The following is a 27,045-nucleotide window of genomic DNA, read 5'->3' as shown; positions in this document are numbered from 1 at the left end:
CTGTAAACTTCCTTAAAAGCCGTTCGTTTCAGGTATATCGCATTCTGGCAGCTTGCAAACTAGAACACCATACTATTGCAAAAATGTCCTCCCAGTTCTAACTCATTATTTTCGTGACTCCCAGAACTTTATACAGCACTGAACACCTTGAAGATTGCGAGTGGGGTGTTGCTTCCCCCCTCACAATCTTCAGGAGCTCCCTCTTAGTTACATTTCTTAACAGCTAAATGCCTTAAACTTGAATTTGAGACTCTCCACACTGAGCCTCTATCTACCATTCCAGGCTTACCTCCCACAAATACCCCTGCACAAATCCACCCTTTATATTACTGGCTTCTTTGTTGCCTATCCCAGCTGAACCTCTTTCTTTCTCTTTTATTCCCATTGTTCCCTTCAATGGAATGTATTCTTCCCCTCTCTATCCTTTTCAAGGCCCAGCTCAAAGGCCCACACACTGTTTCAGACCCTTTACCCAACTGTGTGTTCCTCGAAGGCAGACACCAGAACTCATTCTTCTATTCCCCAAATCCCCATGCCACCCCCCAGCCCCCATGCTCTGACACAGAGTCAGAACCAAGTGAATAATTGTAAGGCAAATTTCAACTGAGAGAAAAGGTAGAAATTCTGTTCTGCAGCATTCTGAATGAGAAGGGAAGCCCGAGTTTACAATTTTATTACAACTAATACATTCAATGGTAAGGTCTGGCAACACGATGATGGGCTAGAAAGACCTTTATAACCAGTGCCTGCAATCTTCATTCCAAACGAACATTTTATGATGTTACAGCATTAGCAAAAAGAAAGAAAGGAAGCAGGAAGGAAAGCAGGCTCTTTCTGGTGTTAAGGTCTCTAAGTGGTCACTGCCCAAGTGCTCTGAGGAGTGGTCCTGGCAGCTGCAGAGGATGATTCAGTCCATATCTACCCGCCTGCTTGTCTTTATGGCAGAATGGATTCTCTTTTGTCTCAGCCTTTCCCGATTCATGTTTTCTACCCTGAAAACAAAAAGACTGCCATCAGGCCCAGATGCCCGATCGGTGCTTTTCAAAGGGGCTGCAGGAGCCAGAAACTCAGAGGGAAGCAGGTGTTAGCTCAGCAACCTCCTTGCAGGTCAGAGTCCTTCCCCTTCCCCTCTATTACCTGTGCAGGCCCTTGTCCATGGAATCAGTTTATAGAAATTTAGACATCTCCTGGTACCTGATTCTCCGGAGTACAGCATCTTCTTTGGATGGCTCTTTGGGTGTCTGGCTGGCCTCAGCGATCATGTCTCGAATTTTCTGTAGGCAATCTGCCAGATTCCGGAACTGATAGCGGCTATATTCTGAGGTGAGAATCAACTCTCCTGACCTATTGATCTTATTTTTATGCTGCAGAGAACAAAGGAAAAAGCAGAGTCCTACAGAGCCTCAAAGCCAGCGAGGGACTGCGGAAAGGGAAAGGAAGGGAACCTGGTTACCATCATGGCCATCTTCTGGCGCACGGGTTCTGCGATCCAGTCAGCACTTGCCAAATGGAACCTGACTTCAGCCTTGGAATTCACTGTGGATGGAAGGGAGGAGGGAACACAGGTCATCGAGACTCCCTGGGCTCAGCACCCCGGAGTGTTGGTGACCACCCTGAGTCAAAGAGAAGTGACACATCCAACCATGTACATTTCCATCCTATGACAATGTGGGGATACTAAGTTGGCCATGAAATGAGCCTAAAAAGATAGGCACTTTGGGACAAAAATTAACTTCTAGCAACTGAGTGTTCAGTGGTTTTCTTACAATGTTACTGGGTTCAGAAAAGAATGGGGAGAATGCATTCCACAAGAATGAAGGAACCTGGTCTTGGGGACAGCCATCAAATCACATGTGATTTCCCTTTGTTCAGACTCACAAGCCAATCCTAGTCCTAGCAACCTGCAGCTGAAAGTCTGAGAATCAGACCACATTCAAAAGAATAAAGAGGATTATTATAAGCTGGTGGCATTTAAACTTCTGCTGAAAAACCCTTTTATTCCATATGAACATTAGCGTACAGCTCCACAAGCCTGGCACCCAGCTAAGTCTTAAAGCAAAAGAAAGCAACAAGGTGCCTTGTACCTTTATTAACATTCTGTCCCCCAGGACCACTACTTCGACAGTAAGATATTGTCAAGCGATCTGTAAAACAAATAGCATTAACCCATGGCAAAACTTGCAAACTCTTACAAGTTTACTATCAATATAACTGTATCTATTACATAGAATTGCTCTATGACAATAACTTTCACATATATATATGTAACATTTAGATCAGTAAAGCTGGAGATTTTCTACAGATGTCAAAACTAAGACGGCGGAGAGTAAGTGACTTTCTCAAGGTCACATGGACAGCAGAGGAAGTAAAATTAGAGCCCAGGTTACCAGCTTCTGGTCCAGAACAATTCACTAGATCTGTTGCCTTGATGTTGGTTTCAAAGCAAGAACTCTTTCAAAAGCTCCAACTAAATGACAAACTTAGCTTAATGTTTTTGTTTTTTTAAAAATATTTTTATTGCTAAAACAACATGCAATATGTCATATAATTAAAAAGTTAAAAAACAACATACATACACAAACATTCTTACATACAAATATTTCACACATAGTATACAATCAATGGCTCGCAATATCGTCACATAGTTGTGTATTCATCACCAGGATCATTTTTTTTTTTTCAAACATAACAACCTACAAACATGAACATTCTTTCCATATGATCATTCCATTCTTGGTATATAAACAATAATTCATAATACATCACACAGTTGTATACTCATCACCATGATCATCTCTCAGAACATTTGCATCAATCCAGAAAAAGGAATAAAAATAAGAAAAAAATTCGTACATACCATACCCCTTCCCCTCCCCCTCTCCCTCCTCTATCACCAGCATTTCAATTTACCAAATTTATTTAACATTTGTTCCTCCTATTATTTATTTATTTTTAAACTATTTAATGTTTTATTTCACAATGTGGTGGATCTGGAATTCCAATATACTATAAGCTCCAATATACTGTAAGACAGGAAATGTGTCTAAGTCATTGTGTTCACTGGGTGTTCCCAGTGCCTAGTTCACACTGTTTAAAGACACTGAGTTCCCTAAATCAATGAGTACTTGAGTTGGAGTTAGAAGCCCAAGTTTCTAGCACTGGCTCAGCCACTAAATGACTACGTGATACTGGTAAAGTCCCACTGCCCTTCTGGGTCTCTGTCTTCTTTTTAAATCTGTAAATTGACGTTTCCTCTTTCCACTTTTATAATTCATGAAAAGCAGGGAAGGGACAGTAGTGGGACAATCTGAGAAGACTAGAAGATGAACCGCAGGTGGTTTGGATGGCAAAGAACTGTGTGGCACCATGGTGGTGGACAGCAGGCCTCAGCAGGCAGTGGAGACCGCCTGGGGACTGCTTCTGACAGGCTTCCTTCCTTTTGAAAACCTAAGTTAAGTCTTTTTCTGAGTAGGCCATGTGTGCTTATGGTACTGTAGGGAAACAGCTCCACCTGGACTGCAGCTGAGTTTCTGTTTTGAAGGATTGCTTTGTGATCCTTCCAGAACATGGGAACATGAGAGGTTGGTGAGGTACTGCTACTAGGCCATTTCCCACTTACCTCCTGAGCTCTCCCGGGAAGCAGTCAGGAGATTGTTTCTCCTTGCCTCCAGTTCTGCTGAGGTCCGAGGCTTTCTACCTCACCCCCTCCTGGGCACAGCTGCAGCAGAACTGCTTTGGTGCCATGGGTCGGCTCCTGGGTAACAGGGTGTCCTATCACTTGTGTTGCAGACATCTGGCCTCTTTGTTTTAGCGTTGCCTGAGCAAGGGCCATGGGGAGCTGGCACCTTTGGCTGCTCTTCCTTTCACTGTCTATGCAAGTATTAAACTAAATTTTAAAAAGGCTTGTTGTTTTTCTACAGGACAAATCTGTCAGGCCTTTCCTTATGCTTGACGGGTACAAAATTCCAAAATCATGCAATGATACATGGAGAAGTCACCCGCTCTTGTCCCCCAGCCACCAAATTTTGCCCTTTCCTCTCTGTATATACTTTTAGATATATGTACAAAATACAAATGGTGGGTGAGCCACAGTGGCTCAGCAGGCAGAGTTCTTGCCTGCCATGCCGTAAACCCAGGTTCGATTCCTGGTGCTTGCCCATGCAGGAAAAAAAAAAGGTAGTATTCTATATATACTCTTCTGGACCTTACCTTTTTTCCATTAATGACCCCACAGTCAATTACAGAGATTGTTCCATGTCATGAGAACATCAAAAGCCTTCATTCAGGTTGTATAATGCTTAGAACCCCACTGAGTGGTTGTGCCATCACTTATTTGCTACCAAATACTGCTATGACATCACTTTTGCCTGCCTAAAGACAATGTATTTACTCTCCTTGTGCTGGAGACAGCATGGAAAGAACATGTGTGTGTGTGGTGGGGGACAGGGATGGGGATGACTGATTTAATAAAACAAAAACTTACCTATAGGAATATCGTTGGCTTGCCTTGCATCATCCTGTAACATAAGGTACACAGTGTCAAATAAATACTACCTGTTGGTGACTCTTGTCTAGGGCACCAAAAGAAATTAGGGTAAAGCTACAATGCAAATGTCATACATTACTATTTCCAGGTCCTCAGCAAAATCACATCAGAATACAGGAAAAACATCCCCAGACTCCAGAGGTACCACTTCAGAAACACTCCTCCAAGGAAACAGAACTGACCTCTCACCTCCCCTGAGCCAGCCTAAGCTGATCCCAAAAGGAACACCCTCTGCCAACCTGTGGCCCATGCTGTTATTTCCTAGGTAACTAGAGGTTTGTACGTGGGAAAGTCTGCCTCAAAGGGTGACTAGCCTTGTAAGTCCATATTAAATTGAACTTCTCACCCCAGGATTTCTCACCTCCATGCTTTTCCTGTGCTGTTCATCCTGTGGGCAGTGCCCTAAATCCTCATGACCCCGAGACCCAGTGCCAGTGCTACTGAGACTTTCTTGGCCTTCTAAGCTCAAAGTACCTTCATCTGCAACCCTTCTGACTACCTTCATTCCTTTTTCTCTTAAAATTCTTTGGTGGTTGTGCCCTTCCAGCTGAGAGAGAAACTTTGAACGTTGTCGGCCTTCTTGAACCAAGGTATCTTTCCCTGGATGCCTTAAATTGGACATTTCTATAGACTTGTTTTAATTGGGACATTTTCCCAGCCTTGGAACTGTAAACTAGCATCTGATTAAATTCCCCTTTTAAAAAGCCAAAAAAAAAAAAAAAAAAAAATCTTTGGTGGTGTTCCCAGACCATGCACCCAAAAAAATAAAAATTCTTTGGGGGTGAAATCCTCATCCTACACCACCTCTACAGCACTGAAAAACATGAACCATTCCCTCCTTCTGGAAGCATGTTCTTCCCCTTGCTTTTGAGCTAGCCTTCCCAGGATTTCCTTTTACCTCCCTCATGACTCTTTCTCACTCTCCTTTGCTAGCTCTTTGTAACCTTTCAACACCGGTATACCCCTGAAATCTTTTCTTTCTTTCTACTCTTTCCTTCAAACATTTAATCCATCTAGGTTAATGAAAAGATCATCTATGCTAATGACTCCCAACTTTAGGATTCAAACTACTTTCCTGAACTCCTTACCCATATATCCAACTGCACTCATTGTTTTCTCTTGGATGTCTAACACAAACTTCAACTCTCAAGCCTCCTCAGAGAAGATTTCCCTTCCTAACAAGCTAAAGTCGCCCTCTGGCACTCTCCAACACAGCACTCAGGTTGATTCATTACAGTACTTCTCACTACCTGATGTTTCCCCCTATTTGTTTATTGGTTTATCTCCTTTACTAGAAGGGGGTCCATGAAGCAGGACCCTACTGTGGTTTCTTCATGTTGGCTGTCTCTGCAATGCTTGAAACAGTGCCTTATACAGCAGGTGCACAATAAACGTTTTCCTGGATGAATGAAGTAATGAATGTAATTGCCAGTTTCTCATCTCAGTTAATGGCAACTCAACCCTTTCATTGCTTAAGACCCCAAACCTTGATTCTCTTATTCATACTTCTCGTATCCTATCTATTGGCAAACCCCATAGGCTTTTGCTTCAAAATATACTTAGAATCCAACTCATGCTCATGACTTCTACTGCTTCATCTCTCACCTGTCTTGTTGCAGTCTCCTAACTGGTCTTCCTGCTCTTGCAGGAAGTCTATTCTCTATAAGACAAATATATGAGGGATCCTTTTAAAACTAAGTCAGATTATGTCACTTCTCTGCCTCATACCCTCAGAGAGTTCCCCATCACATTCAGAGTAAAGGTTTAGCCTGTAAGCCCTAAATGGGCCTTTATCCCATCCCTGTCCTTTGTAATTTCATTTCCTCTGACTCCTTTGGCCCTTACCCTGCTCAGTCACACTGGCCCATTTGCTCTTCTTTGAACAAGTCAAGCATATCACTGCTTTAAGGTTGTTGCACTTGCAGTTCCCTCTGCCGGGGGTGCTTATTTCCCCATTGTTTTCATGGCTTGCTCCTTGCTTCTTCCACATCTTTATTCAAATATCATCGCCTCATTGAGGCTTTCCCAGTCTATCCTACTTAAAGGTGCAACATTACCCCCACCACCCCATCTTCCTTTCAGGCTTTATTTTTCTCCAAAGCACTTATTACCATCTCACCTATTCTATATGACACTTTATTTATTGTCTGCCTATCTCACTAGAACATAAGTTCCACAGCGTTGGGATTTGTGTATTTTGTTCCCTGCTCGATTTCCAGGCCCACTACAGTGCACACGGCATACTCTCAGCAAGTTTGTTGAATGAGTGAATGAATGAATGTTCTCTTCCAGTCAAGCAAATAGAAGCTCAATGAAATGGGGGGGGGGGGGGGAACGGGAGCCCTATCTCTCCCGCTCCGGAGCAGACAGTGCCTGTACACAGCAGGCTGTCAATTAAGGTATGCTGAAAGAAGGCGCGAGAGGCCCTGTTTCCTCAGGTGTGCTAGGGTTGCTAGGGGCTAAGGACGGTGTAAACTTCCTTTTAGCAAACAACTTGGCAGCTCTGGCCTTTCTTGTCCATCTTGGAAGGCCAGAATCAACGCCTCCTCTGGCGTTTCCCTTGGGACAGGAATTTGAGCCAGCGGGACAGAACCTTAGAGCGGAAAAGCTGGTGGCCTTGAAAAAAGCATATCCTGCGGGCTCTCCCCGATCTGGGGTGGCCGGGGGCAGCAGAGCCACACCAGCCGCCGCGACGTACCCTGCGACACCAGCTCCGGTTGCTCGGACAACAGGTCCCCTCCCGCGGCAACCTTCAGGGCTTGCGCAAGGCAGGCCCTTTACGTACTCCACGATTGGCCAATGGGGACCCGGTTGCCTGACGTCACCCAGCGGTGAGGAACGCCCTTTCCGGCCCCCCAGCTTCCCGGCTCACCGGGACCTTCCAGGCGGTGTCTGACCCTTTGGATTCGGGGTACAGCTTGTCCAGGCTGTAGATGCTCTGGAATTCGGGGCCGTCTACCTGCTTGTGCAGAGCCCGGTGGGGGAAGCGTGCGGGCGGCGGGAGCAACCAGGCTCCGGCTCGACTTAAGCCTCTACGAAGGAACCAGGCGGTCGACATGTTCTGGTCTCCAGTCCACTTCCGGGGGACGCTTCCTACCTGCGGTCCTCCAGCCCGCGCTTCCCTCAGGACTTTGGTTCCGCACGGCTTTCAGCGCAGGACGAGGACCCGAGGCGAGCTGGGCTCCCGGCTTGGCTCTCCGCGGCGGCCAATGGATGCTTGGTTGGTGCTCTGACGTCCGCTCCCGCTGGGGATGACATTGGCCGGACAGCGAACTGTCACGAGACAGCTGTACCAGAAGTCAACCTGCTTTTTCCAGATACAGAGCGACATCCGGTGTAGTCTTGTACATTTTGGCCAGTTTTTCAGCAATTTCTGTCTTCGGTACTGTTGCCTCCCGAGGGTGAAGGATAGCTGCCATTTCGTTGGGCTGAAGTAGTCCACTGGTCGTGATAGCCATGGCCTGCATAGTTACCGCGTTGTACTTGATGGTGGGTGGTCCTGAGGCAGCCAGGGAGGAAAAAGTGCTCAGTCGCTCTTCTAACATTGCCTGTTTTCCAGCTAAAATATGAGCTCCTGGAGGGCTCTCCCTCCCTGCTGTGTCCCCAGCATCCAGCAGGCACACGATCGGCGCTCAAAAGATGTTAATAAAATGAACTTGCTGGGAACGTCTTGTTGCAGATTGAGTTATGGTGCAGCTGAGTTTCAGTTGCTTCAGGCTCTCTTCCCAGGCAGCCATAACCAGATCACTCAGCATGTGCATGAAGGTTTATACCCAGACACTCTGCAGGACAGATACCAGATGGGAAGAGTGGGAGGCTAGTCCAGAAAAAATGTTTTTAAAAAGCGGAAATGCCCCCTTCCAGCTTTGTGGGGGGAATAGCAGTCTGGTGGAAACTGGAGGCAGTTTCTTTTAGCCAGGACGTAAGGGAGATAGGTAGAGAATTCAGAGACCCTTTTATAGGGGTGCTAAGGCATGAACTGCACAGCTGAGAAGTTCTGATTTCAGGGAAGGCTTGAGGTAGAGCAAGCAGTGTCTGAACACAGCTGAATGTTTGTAAGTCACTTTGCTAAGAGACAGTGGTAAATTAAAAGTGTGTTCAGTAAATGTTAGTAAGTATTAGTAATACTAGTGATCGTCACTCAATGGAGAGTTCCATTTTTAGGAAAAGCATTGCCCCTGGAGTGCTGGCTATGTGAAACAGAAGATTATAATAAAATCAAGGTTTTATGTCTCAGCATGGATGATACAGTCTTTAGGAGGGAATAAACCATTTCCCAGGCACTGGCTTCCCTGAGTAGGAAATCTACTAGGTGGATAGCCACCAACACACTTCTTTTGGGCTCCAAGCTGGAAGAAGAGTCCCTTGGGTCTCCGTCCTGTCTGACTTAGTCCCAAAACCTCAGGGGAAACAGGAACGTCTCCATGGTGACTGGAATAAGCTGCCCAGGGGAGCAAAGCCAGGGACTCACTCAGGCTGAGGGTTTAGGGATTATGAATTTGAAAGTCAGAATCATTCCATGGCGTCATTCCTCTGAGGCTGGGCTTCAGCTCTGCACCTGACCCAGAGAGGAAATGGAAGCTGCAGGTTTCCATGGCCCCAAATAAACACAACCTGCTCGGGCCATCTGGTGGCCTGGATCTTGGGAGAGGAAGTGGATAGAGGAGAGAATGAGATCAGCTGCCCTGGAGCGAAGAGAAGAGCAGCTGGTAAATGTCCCTCTCACTTGCTGCTGCTGTGAACCATCCAGAACGACCCTTCCAGGAGAAGCATGCCTGAGAGGAGCCACTGTTCCCCTGAAAGGTGGGCACTGAAGGCTGAGGCCAGCCTTCTTCTCCTTAGGCTGAGTCGGAACTCAGGAAGGGGACATTTGCTGGGGAGAAAGGGAGGAAGGGAAGGAAAGATAAAGAATCACCAACCCATTCTTGGCAGCTGAGGAGCTCAAGACACCAGCTCACAGCACTGTGGCCTGTGAGTTGGGGTACAGTTTGAACTTCCTATGGCTGCTGTAACAAACACCATAAACTGGAGGGCTTAGAACAACAGAAATGCATCCCCTCTCTATTCTGGAGGCCAGAAACCCAGGTGTTGACAGGGCCAGGCTCCCTCAGGAGGCCCTAGGAGAGGATCTGTTCCTTGCCCCTTTTGGCTTCGGGTGGCTGCCAGCATTCCTTGGCGTGTGGCTGCATTGCTCCAATATCTGCCTCCACCTTCACATGGCCTTCTTCCCTTATGCCTATGCCTCTTTTCCCCTTTTTATCATGATGCCAGTTGTTGAATTTAAGGCCCACCCCAATCCAATTTGATCTCATCTTAACTGGATTACGCCTGCAAAGACCTTATTTCCAAATGAAGTCATGTTCACAGATACTGGGTTTAAGACTTGAACATGTCTTTTGAGGGGACACATTTCAACTCACACCAGAGAGGTATCACTCCCATGAGTCCAACGTAAGCACAGTATCTTTCACAGCTCGTGATAGGCAGGGTTTTCCTTCCTTCTTTACATGTTAAGCACTTAACATAGTACCTGGCACAGTCAGCATGCAATACAATTTAGCTGCTACTACATTCTGGAACTTTCTTTTCTCTTTTTTTTTACCCCCAGAGGTCTTTTTTACTTCTCTGCAGGATTGGGGTAGGAAATCCAGCCTGACTAGCTCCATTCCAGACCCTCTCTCCTTCTCCAAGGGACCGTGAAGCACAGAGTGTGCTTTGTGGCATGACTAAGTGGGCAAAGCTGCCTTTTGCTCCTGGGAAACTCCTTGCTCCACCCCAACCTCTTATCTGCCCAGTGGCCCGAACATGGAGCCGTCCCCACACTTTCAGCTCATGGAGCCACCCCCCACACTTTCAGCTCGGGATCTGCAGGGAGAGCAGAGGCAGGTCTGTTCTCTCTGGGGCGACCAATTCCCCTTGCCACAAGTGTTCCCTTCCCTGGCAGGGTGGGGAGTAGATGGAGCCAGGCAGCAGTGAGTGTCTGGGAAAAACCTTTGCTCTAAGAAAACATAAGGGACATGTTTGTGATGCCAGTTGAAAAAGGACAAAATGGTGATCAGGAACGAATTAGGGACAGGAAAAATATACCCAGAGGGGCAGTCTGAGGGCCAAGGAAGGGATGGGAGCTGGAGGCTGGCACAGGCAGCTCCCTTAGCTTCTCAGGCGTGGCGCTTCCCCTGGGCTCCATCCCACTGGGGAGAGCAGAGGGCGGGGCCAGGGACAAGAGGATGGAAAAGACCCACAGCCCCTTGACTGGTGTACACGTAAAACCCTCACACTCTCCAGTTGATGTAAAAAGAGTAGAAACTAGGGCGCTCAGGTGGGTCAGTGGTAGAATGCTCAGCTTCCATGCTGGAGATTCGGGTTCGATTCTCAGACCATACACCTAAAAAAAAAAAATAGAAACCAGCAATTTCAGTGTCCATGTGAGGTCGCTGCCGGCTCCTTCAGGAGCGTGGGTTGGGGGGAAGCCTGTTCCCCACTTCCACCCCCTGCAACCCCAACAGGCCCCCAATTCTGCCCCACAGGGAAGAATTCGGAAGCTTTTCAACATATGCAGGTCATGTGGGCTGGTGGGACTGGAATCTGTCTGGAAACAGGAGAGAATGGAAAAAGCGGCAAGAAGTTACCTCACAAAGATTCAGAAGCCTTTTCTCTGACTTCCTGAGTCACCTGCTGCTGGCAGGCGTGGGTTGGGGGCAGGGTTGGCAAAAACCAGCAGGGAGCGGCCCACCCAGCGTAGGGGACCCCAAGCATGCAAGGAGGCAGGGGTGTGGGTGTGTGGGTGTGATGGTGAGGCTGTGGTGTCAGCTTCTCCAAGTGATGGTGCTCAGTTGTCTGGTCAGGCAAGCACTGGCCTGCCTGTTGCTGCAAAGATATTTCATGGCTGGTTGATGAGCTGGAAGGCTGGTGGATTAAGTCAACAGTCAGTTGATTGCAGCTGTGGCTGATTACATCTGCCATCAACTAAGGCGTGTCCCCCACCAACTAGATAATCCAATCAGTTGAAGACCTTTAAGGAGGGAGAGACTTTTCTACTGCTTCTTCAGCCAGGGAGCTTCTCCTGTGGAGTTCGTCCGGACCCTTCATTGGAGCTGCCAGTTTCACAGCCCGCCCTATGGATTGTGGACTCTTCCATTCCCACAGTTGCATGAGACACCTTTATAAATCTCGTATTTACAGACATCTTCTGTTGGTTCTGTTTCTCTAGAGACCTCTGACGCAGTGTGCAAGGTGAGGGCGGGTCTCCTTGGGCCACCCCGCCACCTGCGCCTCTGCCCTCTAAACTCAGCCGGCCACGCTCGGGTTCCAGGTGGGTGTCCTCAGACCTCTGGGGGCGTGTGGCGCCTGGGGCGTTTACAGGAGCACACGCTCTCATTTTGTTTTGGAGAAAACAGAAAACCCAACCGTATTCAGCACAACTAGGGGGCCCAAGTGCAAAGCTGGGCAAGGTCTCAAGGATGGACCCATCCGGAAGGCGCATTTATCTCCCACTTCCCATCCTCTTGTAATGTGGGGGGGAAGACGGGGTCCCCAAGATCCCCAGGGAAGGGATGGGCGTCCTGAGACTTTCATGTCCATGGATGAGAGGAAGGGGGTTTCTAAGTTTGAGGAACACCAGGAGATGGTCCTCTTGTCGTTCCCGCCACTGTCCCATGTCACCAATGGGCAGCTCCAGGATGTCGGGCCTGATTCGGGACTTGGGTTTCCCTAGAACTCCCGGCACATCAATGACACCCACCTCGGCCCCATCATGCTCCCTTCTCAGTAGTCACCCTCCCCACGGCGGCCGGGGAGGGCTTCCAGAACCACAGCCAGTGAGATGAGGCCTGTCCTAAAACTTCACCACAGCGACGGGCGGCCCCAGCCTCCTTCCTCACCCCCAGCCCCGCCGCCGCCCTCCTGGCGCTTCCTCCTCAGGCTGCAGGGCCCGGCTGGGCCAGCAGAGCTTTCAGGGGGGTGCCCCCCACCCTGGCTCAGAGTTTCTCAAACTCGTTTGCATTATCACCTCTCCAAAGGAGACTGGTTAGGCACGTTTCCCCCCTCATTGCTTTCCCATAAAACCTTAATGCTAATTTTATTGCAATTAGTCATTATAATTTAAAAACATTTTTAATTAAAAAATGTTACGTGCTAGATGTTAGTGCTCTATACATAAAATGTACGATTTTCATGTCCCCCAAGAATCTGTATTTGCCACTGCTCGTCGGTTGCTGCCTAGCCCAGAATGGGGGAGCACCAGCCTCCTGCCCGGTCTTCCTGCCACACCACCCTGCTTGGTTTAGCTACTTTTGGTGGCTCTGCCCACACCAGGCCCGAAACCCCAGGACCAGGGGCCCTGGCTGGCCTGTCCCCATGTCCCCGGCATGGCTGGCTTGGCCGGCACTCCGTGACCTTGGCTGACGGCTGTGGCGAGCGCATCCTTACCCACTTTACCGTCCTGGCAGCTTCTGTGCCCGCCGTCCAGCGCTCTGGCCACCCGGGGGAAGCCTTCAGCGGCCTCAGAGGAATGTGGAGGGCCCCAGGAGTGGCACCCAGGCCCTCCCTGTCCCTGAGGCGTGTGAGATGGCGGGCAGGTGTGTGAGGCACTCAGACACAGTGTGCTTTCAGAATACCGGTGTTTTTTTTGTTTTTTTTTTTATTAAAGAAGAGAATAAAGCATTTGTAAATATATTTCTCTCATGTATAATTCAAAGGTGACGCTGGTCAGCTGCTACAGAGCTGGGGCTCGCGGACAGGATGGAGATTCCCACCCCCACCCCCAAGCCCACCCTGTCCCCTCCATCCTAGATGACAGTGACACACAGAGGGCTGGGAGCTGCCCAGCCCCAAAGGACAGAAGGTCCCACGTTGTGGGAACGGAAGGACCCGGTCGCCAGCTGTCATCAGTGTCTCTTGGAGAGCAAGGCGGCGCTTCCGGGGATGTCGGGGCTTGCTTGGTAAGAAACCCCTTTACTCACTGGAAATAAGGCAAGAAGGTTCCCACTGGGCTCCACAGAGGCCAGAGCCACCGCCTTCCACCGGGCTGTATGGCTCCCAGATTTCTAGGGTATTGGGCGGGGCGGGAGAAGGAACGGGAACCCCTAGAGAACCGCTCAGGCAAGCGGGGGCTTCTAGCATCTCTTAGCCGAAGGTTGACTTTCTGGAGCCTTAAACCAAAAGCTTAACCCCCCAACCCAGCTGGGTCCTCAAAAGCCCTCCAAAGAGGTGGGAGGTTAAAAGGAGGCATTTTATGGTAGGAAAACCACATGCCCCTCCCCCCAGCGCCCCCTCCTGTCCCAGTTCAATACTAGTCAGTGTGGGGTGAGAATCTTAGGCATTGCCAATGAGGGGAGGGGGGCAGGGATGGAAGCTGGGACCTCTGGCTGGCAGCCCATTCCCAGGGCATCCTGGGGTTGGCAGATGTGACCTGCAGGGAGCGTAGAGGGAACGAGACGTCATGGTCCCTGAGATGGAGGCAGGGGTGGGGAAGGGGGGCAGAGGCCAAGCTTGGTGAGTCAGAGGTGGGGCTCCCCACAGCCCCGAGGGAAACAGGGTGCGATGCTCTTGTATGGCTGCAGAGGGCTCCCTCTTCCCCACCTCTGATTGGCTACATATCCGCGGCAGGCCAAGGATGGGGAGAAGCCCACCTTGCCAGGGCTGGAATAGAGGCTTCCTGCTCTGCGTGGCGGGAGCTGTTTCTGACCTGGTGGGATCCTGGGTGGGGAGACAGCTGGTGCTAAGGAAATAACAGCATGGCATGGCTGGGGCGATGCAGTGAGTGGTCCAGAGCCGCGACAGCTGGCTCTAGGGTCCCCCTTCAAGTGTTTCCAGTTGTGGCAGGGGGCCAGGGAGACCTGGCATTGCAAATCTCTTGGGAAAACAGAACCTTGAAAAATGACCAGTGGTCCAGTAGCCTGGCCACGGGGTTGGGAAGCCAGGGGGTTGGGGGAAGTGGGGAACCACCCACCCCCGGGAGAGGGGGAAGGATGTTTGGCTTTTCAACTCTGAGCTGTGCCTTTGGGCAGATGCGGGATGATCAGGGGTTCCTGGGAAGCATGACAGGTGGGGACCGCCTCGCCCATCGGCAGGTAACATGCTGCGCCCCCCTGCTGCTCCCCGAGAAACAGAGGGGCCTCATTCCTCCACACCGCTGGGGGAGGGGGGCACCTGTCTTGATGCACTGCTGCTAAAGGGCTCTCTCTCGCTCACTGGAGACTGCAGGAAGCAGGCGTGAGGGCCTTGGGCCTGGGCCCTGGCGGGAGGCTGCAGGCTTAACACTCACTTGCTGCTGTGGGTCTTGACTTTGGTGGCACTGATGTCGGCCTTGGTCTTCTGGATCCTGGAGAAGATCTCCTTGAAGAGAGCCTTGTACTCGGGCTGGCTCTGCTCCAGCCGCTTGTCCACCGCCTCCACGTGCTGGCTCAGGCTCTTCTCCCCCGCCTTGGCCTCGCCCGTGCTCTCCTCGCTGCCCCGCAGGTCCCTCCACGAGCTGTCCCTGGAGATGGGCCGCGAGGTCTGCACGCTGGCGTGCCGCACCCCGGCCCCATGCTGCCGGCACTTGCTCAGTAGCTCCTCGTACTTCTCCAGCAGGGCGTGGTACTGCTCGTCCACCTCCCGCAGGATGGACATGCCGCGCTTGCGCACGCTGTTGGCGTGCAGCGTGAGGTTGCCCGCGTGCCGGCTGGCTGCATCTTTGGCCACGATGGCGTTGAGCGCCGTGTCGCTGCAGCTCTTGCGCACTGCATGGCCCGGGGAGGTGGCCGGCGAGGAGGCCCCGTCCTGGGCACCCAAGTCGCCCCCGCTGCCAGGCTGGGGGTCGTCGGCCTCGGGCGCGTGGGTGAGGGGCTCGAGCAGGGCCTCGGCCAGGTGGTCCTCCCGACCCAGCAGGTAGGTCTTGGCCTGCTTCATCTGCTGCAGCTCAAGCAGCTCGGCCTCCAGCTCCTGTACGCGCAGGCGGCAGCCCTCCATCTCGCCCAGCCGCCGCTCCAGCTCCGAGAACTCCTGCAGCACCGCCGTGTACTCCCGCTCGGCCCGCTCCTTGCGCTGCCGCTCCCGGCCCACCTGGGAGCGCAGGGCACCCACCAAGGTCTGCAGCCGCTCGTTCTCCTGCTCCAGGGGCCGCGGGCCCAGCTCCAGGGAGGAGCTGTGCAGGGGGAAGGCATCCTCGCACCTGGGGGAGCCGTGGCAGGTGTGGATAGGGCAGCAGCCGTGGCCAAGAGCCCCAAGAGCCCCAAGCCCGGGCTGGGACATTTACATCCCTCTGTACACTGCTTACCCCTGAACACCCCCTTCCCATCCTCCATCCTCCATCCCCCCACCCCCCCCACTCCTGCTCTCTGCCAGGGGGGCTGACCTCTAGGCTCCACCTCAAGTAGGTGCCCTCAGTTCTCTCCTGAGCTCAGACAAAGGAGGTGCCTTGGGAGGCAGGGAGAGGCTGTGGGTGTGGTTTCCCCAGGCAGCCCCTGATCACGCAGCCTTCTCAGTACTTCCCGGGTTCAGATAACTTCCCTGCTCTAGTCCCTTTAGGGCTAGGGATGCAAATGGCTTCTCGATGTCGCTAACCCCAGGACACTGCACCGCCCCCCTGGTTCCCTAATCCTGGCCCTCAGCTCTATTTACCTCTCCTCAGTTACTCAGTTTGAGGGCAGTCTCTTTCAGCCCTCACAATACACAATACACAATATAAATGTTTACAGTAAATAGTTCTTGCTCTGAGACTTCACAAGACCCTCCTGGGTTAGAATCCTGACCTTGCATCTGGGAGAAGACACCTCATCTCTGAGTTCCTGTCTTCTCATCTGAGTAGTGGGGTAATACTACACACCACACCTCGCAGCATGGCCATGAGAATTAACCCCCTTGGCACAGTGGTGGCACATGGTCTGCACTCAGCCAATGCCAGCTGCTCTCACTGGTGTTAGAGCAGGACTGGAGTCTCTCTAGTGGCCTGGATGATACACCCAGGCTTGTTCCCACCTGCTGCTGGGGCCCACTCCCTCCTTCCTTCCCTGGCAGACAGCTCTGGGGTCTCAGAGACCCAGCAGTTCCAGCGGTTCCACCCACAAGGGGCCTGTGATCCCTGCAGCCTGTGGTCCCCTTGCCTACCGGGGGCTGGTGCACAGCTCCTTGAGACAGGGGAAGGTGTGGATGGTGCGCCTGCGTTCCCGCTTCTCCCGGTGCACTCGCAGCTGCTCTAGGCCTCGCAGCTGCTCCACCTGGGCCTGCAGCTGCTCCACCTGGGCCTGCAGACGCTCAATGGTCTCCGTCAGCCTGGGGAGAGGAGGGGGCACAAGGGTGGGGCTTTCAGGGGACGCACTGTGTCCCCAGTCTCCTCCCTGAGTGTCCTTAGCTCCAGCTCCCTGCGAATGGAGGGACATGGGGTAAGGGACAAGTAAGCTTCAGCTGTGCTGCCGCCCCTCTCTGTGGGCCACCACAGGCCTCTGCACACTGTCCATCAGCACCCTGCACTACAGGCAGATAATTACCCACCTGCCTTCCCTCCCAGACTGGGAGTTCCCAGAGGGCAGGACAGTGTCTTGTTCATCATTGCATCCCCTGTGCCTCAAACAGAGCCTGGAGCATGGCTGGTGCTTAAAGAAGGATGGGGGCGGGTGTGTGTGGCCTGAATGTAACACTGCAACATCAAGGGCAAATTCCTGACCCTCCCTGGTTCCTGGCCTGGGCTTCTGGGAGAAGGAGCATGAGTCAATCCACCAGTCCACATGCCCAGTCATACCCAGCCCTGGGCCTCCAACTCATATGCCCACCCAGCCCTCGGCCCGGCCCTCACCCATGGATCTTCTGCTGGGCAGCCTTACTCTCCAGCACCAGCTTTTGGTTGGTCAGCTCCAGGTCCCGGGCTGTCAGGTCCAGCTGCTCATACACTTTGGCATGCTGCTCGTTCACGTGTCGCAGCGTGTCCAGCTGCTTGGTCAGGTACTGGGGACATGGAGGTGGGGGGTGTGGACGAGCAGCCCTTTAGAACAGGATAGGGGCAAATGTATCCCCCTGGACCCACCCTCCTCCCACTTTTTTCTTTTGGCATGGGGAGGCATCAGGAATCGAACCCGGGTCTCTGGCATGGCAGGTGAGAACTCTGCCACTGGGCCACCGTTGCACCGCCCTTCCCTCCTCCCATTTCTAGGGACAGGTTTGCTTTGGGGTATGTGTCTCCAGCTGAGAGGGGGGTAAAGGCAATGGTACAATAAGGTTGCCTGGAATAGTTACAGAGGTTTTGCACAAGGCTATCAGGTCAAAGTTGTGTCTGTTCAGAGAGCACCTTTTCCTAAGTTGCTCAAAGATGTGCACATGCTGAGAGGACCCTGATAGGGAAAAGGGGGCACATGAAGGGTTTGGGGGTGGGGGTGGGAGGGCGGCCTGACCTCAATCTCCTGCACCTGCTCCTCATTGGTAGAGTACATCTGCTGCAGAGACTCCTCCAGCTCCTTGTTCCTCTCCAGCAGCGTCTTCCCCAGCTCTGCGGCCAGGTGCAAGTCTGGGGGGCAGATGGGAGAGAAAGGGGAGCAGTGTAAGAACAAAATCGGACATCCCCATCATGAGCTACATCCTGGGAACCCCAGGACAATCAAGACAGAGATGCTGCTGTCAGGGGGTCCCCAGGTCAGGGGGTCCCCAGGTCAGGGGAAAATAAGATGGAACTAGGCCCTTGGCTGGCTGTCGCCTTGGCCTGGATGCTCTTTCCCCAGACGCTCCCAGGGCTTCCTCCCTCTCCTTCAAGATTCTGCTTATATGCCACCTTCTCCAGGAGGCTTCCCAGCCACTTGATTTAAAGTTGCACCTCCCCTCTCCTTGCACTCCCGCCTTCTGCTTCATCCTTCTCCTTAGCACTCATCACCATCTAACTTACAAAACAATTTACTCATTTATTTGGTCTGTCAATTAATTGCCAGTTTATGGAGCAGGGATCTTTGTTTTGTTCACTGATATCCCCAAGGCCAGTACGCTACTCCGGCACAGTGTAACTGTGCACTGAAAGATGCCTAATAAATCTTTCTTTGAAAGAATGGATGGATGGAATATGATAAAGCACCTGTGGACATTTGGGCAGTGTTGCAGGAGGATAGAGAAAGGAATGCTTAACTTTTCCTCCTGGGGGCGGTGGGCAGTCTTCAGATTGGGCTTAGAAGGGTGAATAGGAGTTCACTGAGAAGCTGGGCATAGAGACTGGGTTGCTGAACGTTAGCATTGGACAAGATTTCAGAGCTCTTTCAACAACTTCCCCATTTTTGGGGTGTCAGGGCAGAGAAGGGGAGGTAAAAGTGACTGCTCAAGACCACCAGCTGCTTTATGACTGTGCTAGAAACAGGATTTACATCTCCCCACCCCTGGTTGGGTGTCATTTGATCATCCTAGTGCCAAGGGTCCCTTCTCACACCCTCACCTTTTCAGGCCTTGCTTCTGTGGGGCCTTCTGGATCCCCTGGAACACCCTATTCTCCCAGCAGTCCTGGTTACTGTACCCTTTAGGATGGGGCCCTCCCGCCTGCCCCCAATCAAGGGCTGGGAGACCCACCTTGGTTTAGTGGGAAAAGGAGGGAGGGGTTTAGAGGGAATGGGCAGGCGCTAGAATCCCTAAAAAGCCTCTCTAGTGGGTCTGGAGTTGTGTGAGGGTATCTAGGCATTTGGGGAGGCTACTCTTCCCCCTTCCACACACAGATATCAGATATATTTATTATTTCCATTGTTTCTAAAAAAGATTTAAACAGGATGAGAAAAGTGTTCTAAAATTGATTGTAGTGAAGGCTGCATTAATTCTACAAATATATTCAAAACCACTGAAGTGTACACTTTAAATGGGTGAATTGTAGAACATGTGAATTATAGCCCAACAAAGCGGTTTTTATTAAAAAAAAAAAAAAAAAAAGATTTAAGCAGCTTAACCCAGAGACTAAGTCTGGCTGTAAGAAGCAAGATTCCCAACGAGGCCCTTAGACCAAGGTTGTCTTTTTAAAAAGAATGTTAATATTTTGGTTAAACAAGTTTCATTCGATGTAAAAAAAAAAAATCAAACAGCACAGAAAGGTGTAAAAAGGGTGATTAAAAAAATAACTTGAAAATATACCTCATATAATCATCTTAGATCTATCACAGGGAATTCCGTGAACAGATAAACTTGGCCTGAAATGGTTGTGAAAGGATAATGCCATTTATAAGTAACGTTACATTGTGTGTGTGCGTGTGTGCACACGTGCCGGGAGGCAAGTGGGGAGAGAGGTAGAAAAAAGAAAAGAAGATACACCCCCCCCCCCCCAGAGAAAGGGACTGTTAACATTTGTAAGCAAACCTCCAAACGGCACTCTGCGCTTAAAGCAGTCATAGATGCAAGCCTGTGTGGGCAGAATCAGGCTCCTCTGTTTTCCTTCAACATGGCACGGACAGCTGTCTATTGTGTATGGGTCCCGAAACAGCTGTGTGTAAACAGCCCTTACTGTTGGCCTTGTAGGTGTGTTTACATTTTTTTCTCTATTAAAAATGAAACTGTGGGGTGCACAGGTGGTTCAGTGGTAGGATGCTCGCCTTTCATGCAGGAGACCCGGGTTCGATCCCTGAACCATGCACCCAAAACAAAAACAAAACTCTTGTATGGTATATGAATGTATCTCAAAAAATTGCATTTAAAAAAAAAAAGAAACTGTAATTACCTCCATGGTACAAAAATCTTTGTGCAAATTACTGCCTATTTTTCTTAGGATACTTTCCTAGAAACAGAATTACTGGGACAATGGGAAGGTCTATTTGATTCAGTGTGCCCAAATGCCGTCGTCGGGGGGGGGGCTCTGGTCTTTTTCTCGGTGTGACGCCGTTTTGTGGACAGCTCTCCATCCGGGCTGAGGGGCAAATCCAGACCAGGATGTGGAAGGGCAACTCTACGGGCCGATGTGCTGCACCAGGGATTCGGCTCTTTAATGCTTCCTGCTCCCAGGGCCAGCGCCAGACCTTAGGGTCCTTGGGGCTGGGCGGGGCAGGCCTCGTGAGGGTGGCTGCGGGGGCTGAGCCTCTGCCACCCTCCAGCGGGCCGGGTGGAGCTTCACCTCTCGGAGGAGCCCTGCAGAGAGTTGAGGGCAGAGCCTTAGGTTTACACTCAGTCGAGCTGGGGGTTGGACTAATATGATCTCATGAAAGCCGGAGGGGCCTGCCCAGCCGTCAGAGCCGGGCCACGGGGTCAGAATCAAAGCTTTGCCCCCGCTTTGAAGCGGCTGAAACGGAGCCTGCAGGGCTGAGGCCCAAGCCGGTCCATGGGCCCCGAGCCCAGTAACACCGGAGAAGGAGTTTCCTGGTGGAGAGAAAGAGTGCAGAGCTGCTATCCCAGAACGAGGCTGCCATAACTCAGCCTGGAGAAACTTAAGCAGTTTTCCCATACACCTACCCCGGCCAGTAAAAACTGGCATTTGCTGGTGCAGACTCCAAGAAAAACTAGTCACTTAACCTTAACCTGGTGAGGGAATGCAGACACTTGCTCTATGAATTTATTAACTGTAAATTGGGCAAAAGTCTAGTCTTGTCTGCAGAGTAAGGACTCTGATTTTAAAACCACCGTGCTCCAGCCCGTGTTGTGCTGTGTGGCTGCAGTCATTTGGAGCCTGGCAAGACCACCCCGAGTGCGTGATGACAGAGCCACACCTTCATCCCTTCTCTGTAATGGGGTGACAGGCATTCGGCTCATCCCCAGGCAGGATCAGATAACACATGAAAAAGAACAGCCAGCCACACTCAGCACTGTTTTCCCGATTGGAAACTGTTAGCAATGTCCCCAAGGCCATTGCTACTGAAGCTGCCTCCTGCAACGACATCAGGGGACAGGCTCATGTGGGTGTCCTGCTTGATCCCCTCAGCTTAAGCCGGAGTCCCAGGCCACAGGGTCAGTGGCAGAGTGAGGACAGGCCGAGGAAAACTCCCCACTGTGTTTTCCTCGCAGGTGAGCATCTGGGCTGTGTGTGGACTCCCGGGGCTGAGGGCTGGGGCAGCTGCAGTTAAGCTCTAAGGCAAGCGCAGGGAATGTGCTGGGGCCTCCCGGGGCTTCAGGGATGGGGAGGAAGGGAAAGAGAAACACGATAAAGCCTTTTGGGGTAGGGGAGAATCTTGGAGCCGGTTTCAGAGAAACTGGATCGCAGTGCAAGCTGAGCTGGTCAAAGCCACCAGGAAGGGCCGTGGGAGAAACCCAGAAGCTGCAGAGCAGGCGACTGAGCTGGGCCAGGTGCAGGGAAGAGGACAGCAGCTAGCTGGGGCCGGGGATGGCTCCAGGCTCCTGGGAAGGTGCTCCAGGGTGGGAGGCTGCTCCAGGGTGGGAGGCTGCTCCAGGGCGGGAGGCCTGGCAGCAGAACGGAGGAGCTGGCTAAGCAGGAGGCAAAAGCTGCAGGAGTGAATGGCCAGCCCCTCACGGTCACGCCGGGCAAAGTGCTGAGTTGGGGTTGGCAGCCCCCCTGCCTGGACCCTGGGGATTCTTGGGAGTCCCCTTTAGTGGGCCTCAGCTGTTCTGCCCTCAAATGTCTGCTGAAGTGTTGCCCCGTTGGCAAAGCCCCATAGGCCTGTGAGGGGATGGCTGGGAAGCCAAGGGGACATCTTTGAAGAGAGACCCTGAGATGCCACAGCCCCTCCTTGGGGTCGGGATGGGGCACTACAGATTCTGAAGCAGAGAGGTGAGGAAGGCACAGGGAAGAGCAGGAATAGAGCCAGAGGCACTGGGGGTGGGCCCAAAGCGGAGGGGATGAGCTACTGGAGCAGGGCCTCGGGGGTCCTGAAGGTCAGGCCCTCTGAGACAGCAGAATTGGGGTCAGGTCACCACTGGGGTAGGCAGGGAGGACTCAAGGTCAGGCAGGGGAGGGAAGGGGGCCCAGGATGTCAAATCTGTGACTCAGCAGCCACCTCTCAGCCTGGAAAGATGCACTCCCAGGGCCCTCTACACCATCCCTGCCTGGGGGAGGGAGCTGGCGGACAGTGTGCCAGTGCTTAATAATTCAAGGCTTTTTCTATTTTTACAGGTGCTGGTGGCAGTGGGCAGAGGGACAGTGAGGACCGTGCTTGTCCGGGCCACGCGCCCCCTCCACCCCCCGGGACAGATGGCAGCAAAGTCAAATGGGATCTCCATGGCCCAGCTTGGGGAAAGTGAAGTCAGGTCCTGCCCTCGGGGCAGGGACCAGGCAGGGAGGGGACACCAGGTGGCTGGCAGAGAAAATCACTTCCTGGGCCTCAGAGGTATCCAGGGGGCATGGGCAGAACAGAATTTGGGGGCTGGGTATAAGGAAAGGGACACAAATGGTATCGCACCCCCAATGTTCTCGGCCTTTGGCCTGCCCTCCGCTCCATTATTCAGCAATTTGTGCCTGGCCCCAGGGGTCTGTGGGGGCCGTGCCTCAGTAGCTGTGCCTGGATTTGCTGTGACCCCCCCAGCTTAGGCACTCTGGACGACCCCTACTTTCCAGACTGGTATTTTCCTGTTGCCACAGGCCTTGGCACAAGAGTCGCTTCCACTTAGAATGCCCTTCCATCTCCTCTCTCTGGGGAACCCTTCATCACCTTCAGCTCAAAGGGGACTTTGCATAAAACCTTCCCCATCTCTGCTTGCACTGAGTCCACCAGGCCAAGGGCTGTTGCAGAAACCCTTACACTCTGTCACAGTTGTTGGTCTGTTCCCATTTCTCTTTCCTCTGCTGGAATGCGGAGTCCACGGAGGCAGGGACTGTGTCCCCAGGTTCTGCCCAGCACCTGGTCCGCGGCAGGCAGCCATTTGTTTGATGGTTGAAAGCTCCAGTTCCTTCTGAGGCTATCTCATTTCTGGTTTCTCTCCTGGTTCCTGGGCTCTGCTGCTCCCGGGACTGCCAGGCCAGGCGGGCTGCCCAGGCCAGCAGGGCCTGGGAGACAGAGGCCTGCAGGGAACCTCCCCAACCCCCAGCATAACCATCCAGTGAGGACAGCAAGGATGCTTCTCCCTTGGGAACAGCATGTCTCCTGCCCCAAACTCCCTGGCTCCTCCCTTCCACATCTGGGCCAGGCATGGAGCCAGAGCCCTCCTTAGGGGACGGAATTAAATGAGACAGCAGCAAGATAAACAGCAACTTCTCCGGTCATCTTCCCAGGAGCTCGCTTTCCAGGCCTGCCTATTCCATGACATCCTCCCTACTGCATGCTATACTCCTAATGCTGCATCCCCCGCAGGAAATTACAAGCCCACCTCCTCCCCCAGCCCAGATGCACCTGGAGGTGCCAGGGCTCTGACAACTCCTGGCTCCTCGGATAACTCCTGGCACCTAAATAGGTCCTGACAGAGGTGTGTAAAATGAAAAGTTTGGGGGGCAGTGCCCAGGTGGGGGAGGGGGTGGCCACAGCCTGTGTTGGGCACCACAGTGTTGGGCCGTGGAGTCCCGAGCACAGAGCATGACAGGGTCTAGTCCAGCACCCTTACTCCCACCCTGGTCCCCTGGAGAATATGATTAACCCACCGTTCTGGGCACAAGGGCAAAGCCTCATCTGCCAGGGACTCTGGCTGCGTGGGTAAGTGGGTCAGGACCAGAAAACAAAGGATCCAGGATCTGGGTAGAGGCCTCCTGTCAGCGGCACAACCAGGCAGCGGGGTCCCATGGAGACCGGGGGCTGGGCCTGGTGGGGCAAACCGGGTGGGACTTGCACCCATACCCTCCCAGGTTTCCGGGTGGCAGTGGGAAAGCCTCTTCTCCCTGGACATCACCTTCCTTGCCCCCTCGGGCTCTGAGCATGGAAGAACAAGACTCTTTGGGGAAGAAGAGGATGGGTTTGCCTCAACCCTAGCAGGCCTCATCCCTGATCCCTCTCTGTCCTCCTCCTCCTTCCTGTCTCAATCACCCTGCCCCCAACCTGGAGTGATGTCACTTAGGCCACCTCATCACCAGCTCCTGACCCCCTTCCAGACACCCCCTCTTCTCCCAGGCTCTAATCTGGCACACTGCCGGAGTCCCCAACCAGTGTCCCCCTCCAAACATGGGTGAGATGGGGCCTGGGAGAAGGGCCAGGCAACTCCTTCCTTAAGAAGGCAGACTGGAGACGCCCAGTGAGTCCTGATGGAGGGGGAGGGAGTTGGGGAAACTTTCCAAGAGTCTTACCCTGGCAGGGAAAGGTGCTGCCTGAGTCGACATAGGATACCTCCTCCCGCCATCACTACCAGTATATTCCACTCTCCCGGAGGAAGGTGAGTAAGGAGCCAATTCCTGGCTTCCCAAGATCCCCAGCCTGTATCCCAGTCCCCTGACAATACCGGGGGGGGGGGGGGGGGGGGCAGCCGGGCAGTTACTGCCTCTAAGCTGGGGGTGGAGGTGGAGTGAGCGATGTCCCTGCCATCTGCGGAAAACAGAAGCGGACAGTAGCCCCCTGCCCCGCCCCCCACTGCTGCAGGTCTCCGCGCGTCCGGTCCGGGTCTTCCCGACAGAGCTCGCTCTGTCCACGTCCCCATTCTCCGGACGCGTCACCCTTGGTGTCCGGCGCGGCCCGTCCAGCCCAGCCCTGGCCGGGGTGACACGGCCCAACAATGGAGAAGCGGGCAGGAGTGGAGGAGCGCACGCCGCTCCCGCTCGGCCCGGCGCTCACCCTGCTCCAGGTCCTGCTGGTCGTACCAAGGCTCCTCTTCCTCGGCCGGGAATTCCTCCATGCCGCCGGCTCTCCTCATGGCCCCGCGCGCGGCGGGCGGGCGCTGCGGCGGCGCGGCTCAGGGCCCGGGCGCCGGGCCCGGGACAATGCGGCAGAGGCGGGCCGGGCCTCCTGCGTGGCGCTCTCGGGCCGCAGCGGCCCCGCCCGCGCCGCGCCCCCTCGCCATCGGCCGCGGGCCCGGCGCCCACGCGGGGCCTGGAGCGCAGCGGCTGGGCGGCCCGACCGGGGTCCCGCGGAGCGGCGGGCGCCGGGCGGCGGCGGCACAAAGGCTGGAGGGGTGGGAACGGCGGGCTAGACACCGGAAGGTGGGACCCGGGTCGCCGGCAGGCCTGGGGCGCTAGGAGCGCGCGGGTGCCGCCGCGGGCGCCTCCTGCCCGGCTCCAGCCCGCGCCGCCCACCCGCCGCCCCGCGCCATCCGCGTCTGGCGCTGCATCCTGGCCCCGGCCGCCCGCTGCTCCGCGAGCCGCTCGCTCCGCGGGGCGGGGCCAGCCGCCGCAGGCCAATCAGGAGGCGTATGCAAAGTTGGAGGCGGGGTCGAGGGCGTGGTCTCCTGGTGTCCTGGTCCTGCCCACGTTCTCCTCTCCACGCGGGATTCCAAGTTACAACATCTGTATGTCCGGAATTATTTTGTTTGTCTGTTGTTTCTCCCTCCTTCTAGCTCTTATTTCTCTTGTTCACAGCTGGTTTCTCAGTGCCTAGAACAGCCTGGCCGATTGAGGCCTCAACGAATGAATTTTGGATGCTGAATGAATGAATGTTGATCTACACTTACCTTTAAGAAACAGAATGTTCACATGTTTGTGGCCGGAAACGGCGGGCCCGGAGTTGGAGGTGTGCTGTCTGCGTTCTGGGGTTTTCCTTTCAGGTCCTGTTTCCCGCTCCTTGGAATCTATGTTCTATACCCAATTATGGCCATTGAACCACCGTTTACACAGTTTCACCTATCCAAGCATTCCTTACGTAAAGGAGTCTTCAGACTCAACATTCATGTAACTCATTTTAGTGAGACACTGTGGGCTCTATGCCTCAGGGAGGCACTCTGAGTACATCCAACTCTGTGCATATGTTGCAATAGATTCAACAAAGGACTTCTACCCAGAATATAGCACACCTGCAAACTGATGAAGCAGACAACCCAGTGGGATAGTGGGTTAAAGACTTGAACCCTCACAAAAAAGAATATCCAATTGATTAAATCATTTAATTGTCAGGGAAATGCAAATTAAAATCATAGCAAAGCACAGCAACCCACCCACTCACCAGAATGGTGAAAATAATAATAATAATAATAATAATAATAATAATAAAAAGGCAGAAAATAGCTAGTGTTGACAAGAATGTCGGGCAACTCAAACACTCGCAGGCTCCTGGTGGGAGTATACATTGGGGAAATCAGCTTAAAAAACTGCTTGCCAGGATTTCTGAAGGCTGAATACAGGCTGTTGCAGGATGGACCCCCTGTCAGCTGACCCTGGAGTGGAGATAAGTTTTCAAGTAGTTGATTAGGGCTCAGGGCAAAGAAGGAAGCCAGACTGGGCAGAAGTGGGGTGCTGGGGAGTTCTGAATCTGGGGTAACCCGTCAGAGCTATCCCAAGTGGCAGTGGTGGTGGTGGCGGAGACTTTGTATCCCTTGCCTGCCCACCTTCCCCCATTAGCCAGTCACTGGGTGGATGTAGGCTGCTGCTGGAGAAGTGTGACATTGGGCGAGGGAGTTCTTTTCAGGACAGTTCTCTGAAAGGGCTGTCAGCTAAAGACTGTAGCCAGGGGCCCTCCCAGCAGCTGGGAGAAGAGACTCTTCAGTCCTGAAGGGTGGGTCTGGGGGCTGCCTCAGAGCATCACCATATATGCACACCTTATAACCCAGCAATCTCATATATGTGCCAC

The 27,045-nt window shown here is 52.9% G+C and overlaps 2 protein-coding genes and 1 long non-coding RNA gene across 6 annotated transcripts; 1 reads left to right on the top strand and 2 right to left on the bottom strand.

The window, feature by feature from the left end:
• Positions 1-637: 637 nt before the first annotated feature.
• On the bottom strand, positions 638-7,721 carry MRPL58 (mitochondrial ribosomal protein L58). Of its 2 annotated transcripts, none has more exons than XM_077163777.1 (6): positions 7,506-7,721; positions 4,484-4,517; positions 2,085-2,144; positions 1,454-1,536; positions 1,195-1,364; positions 638-992 (listed from the first exon to the last, which is right to left on the bottom strand). In XM_077163777.1, the coding sequence occupies exons 1-6, from the start codon at positions 7,602-7,604 to the stop codon at positions 908-910; spliced, it is 531 nt and encodes a 176-aa protein (XP_077019892.1). In that variant the 5' UTR covers positions 7,605-7,721; the 3' UTR covers positions 638-907. The 2 variants fall into 2 exon arrangements, with proteins under 2 accessions (XP_077019892.1, XP_077019891.1); XM_077163776.1 differs by having other exon boundaries at positions 7,419-7,704.
• Positions 7,372-14,716, top strand: LOC143687121 (uncharacterized). The gene is made up of 3 exons (XR_013177437.1): positions 7,372-9,349; positions 11,757-11,858; positions 13,243-14,716. It is a non-coding gene; the product is annotated as an uncharacterized LOC143687121 (long non-coding RNA).
• Positions 13,170-25,212, bottom strand: CDR2L (cerebellar degeneration related protein 2 like). Of its 3 annotated transcripts, XM_077163773.1 has the most exons (7): positions 25,102-25,212; positions 23,152-23,250; positions 17,911-18,023; positions 17,319-17,467; positions 16,634-16,798; positions 14,811-15,698; positions 13,170-14,264 (listed from the first exon to the last, which is right to left on the bottom strand). In XM_077163773.1, exons 1-7 carry the CDS (start codon positions 25,178-25,180, stop codon positions 13,859-13,861), a joined length of 1,899 nt encoding a protein of 632 aa, XP_077019888.1. In that variant the 5' UTR covers positions 25,181-25,212; the 3' UTR covers positions 13,170-13,858. The 3 variants fall into 3 exon arrangements, with proteins under 3 accessions (XP_077019888.1, XP_077019889.1, XP_077019890.1); XM_077163774.1 differs by lacking the exon at positions 23,152-23,250; XM_077163775.1 differs by lacking the exon at positions 23,152-23,250 and having other exon boundaries at positions 14,149-15,698; positions 25,102-25,199.
• Between the last annotated feature and the right edge of the window lie 1,833 nt (positions 25,213-27,045).

The sequence above is a fragment of the Tamandua tetradactyla genome, chromosome 6, assembly GCF_023851605.1.
Source record: "Tamandua tetradactyla isolate mTamTet1 chromosome 6, mTamTet1.pri, whole genome shotgun sequence".
NCBI classification, from domain to species: Eukaryota; Metazoa; Chordata; class Mammalia; order Pilosa; family Myrmecophagidae; genus Tamandua; species Tamandua tetradactyla.
The sequence above is the reverse complement of the archived record's forward strand: the minus strand, read 5'-3'. Positions and strand labels throughout refer to the sequence as shown.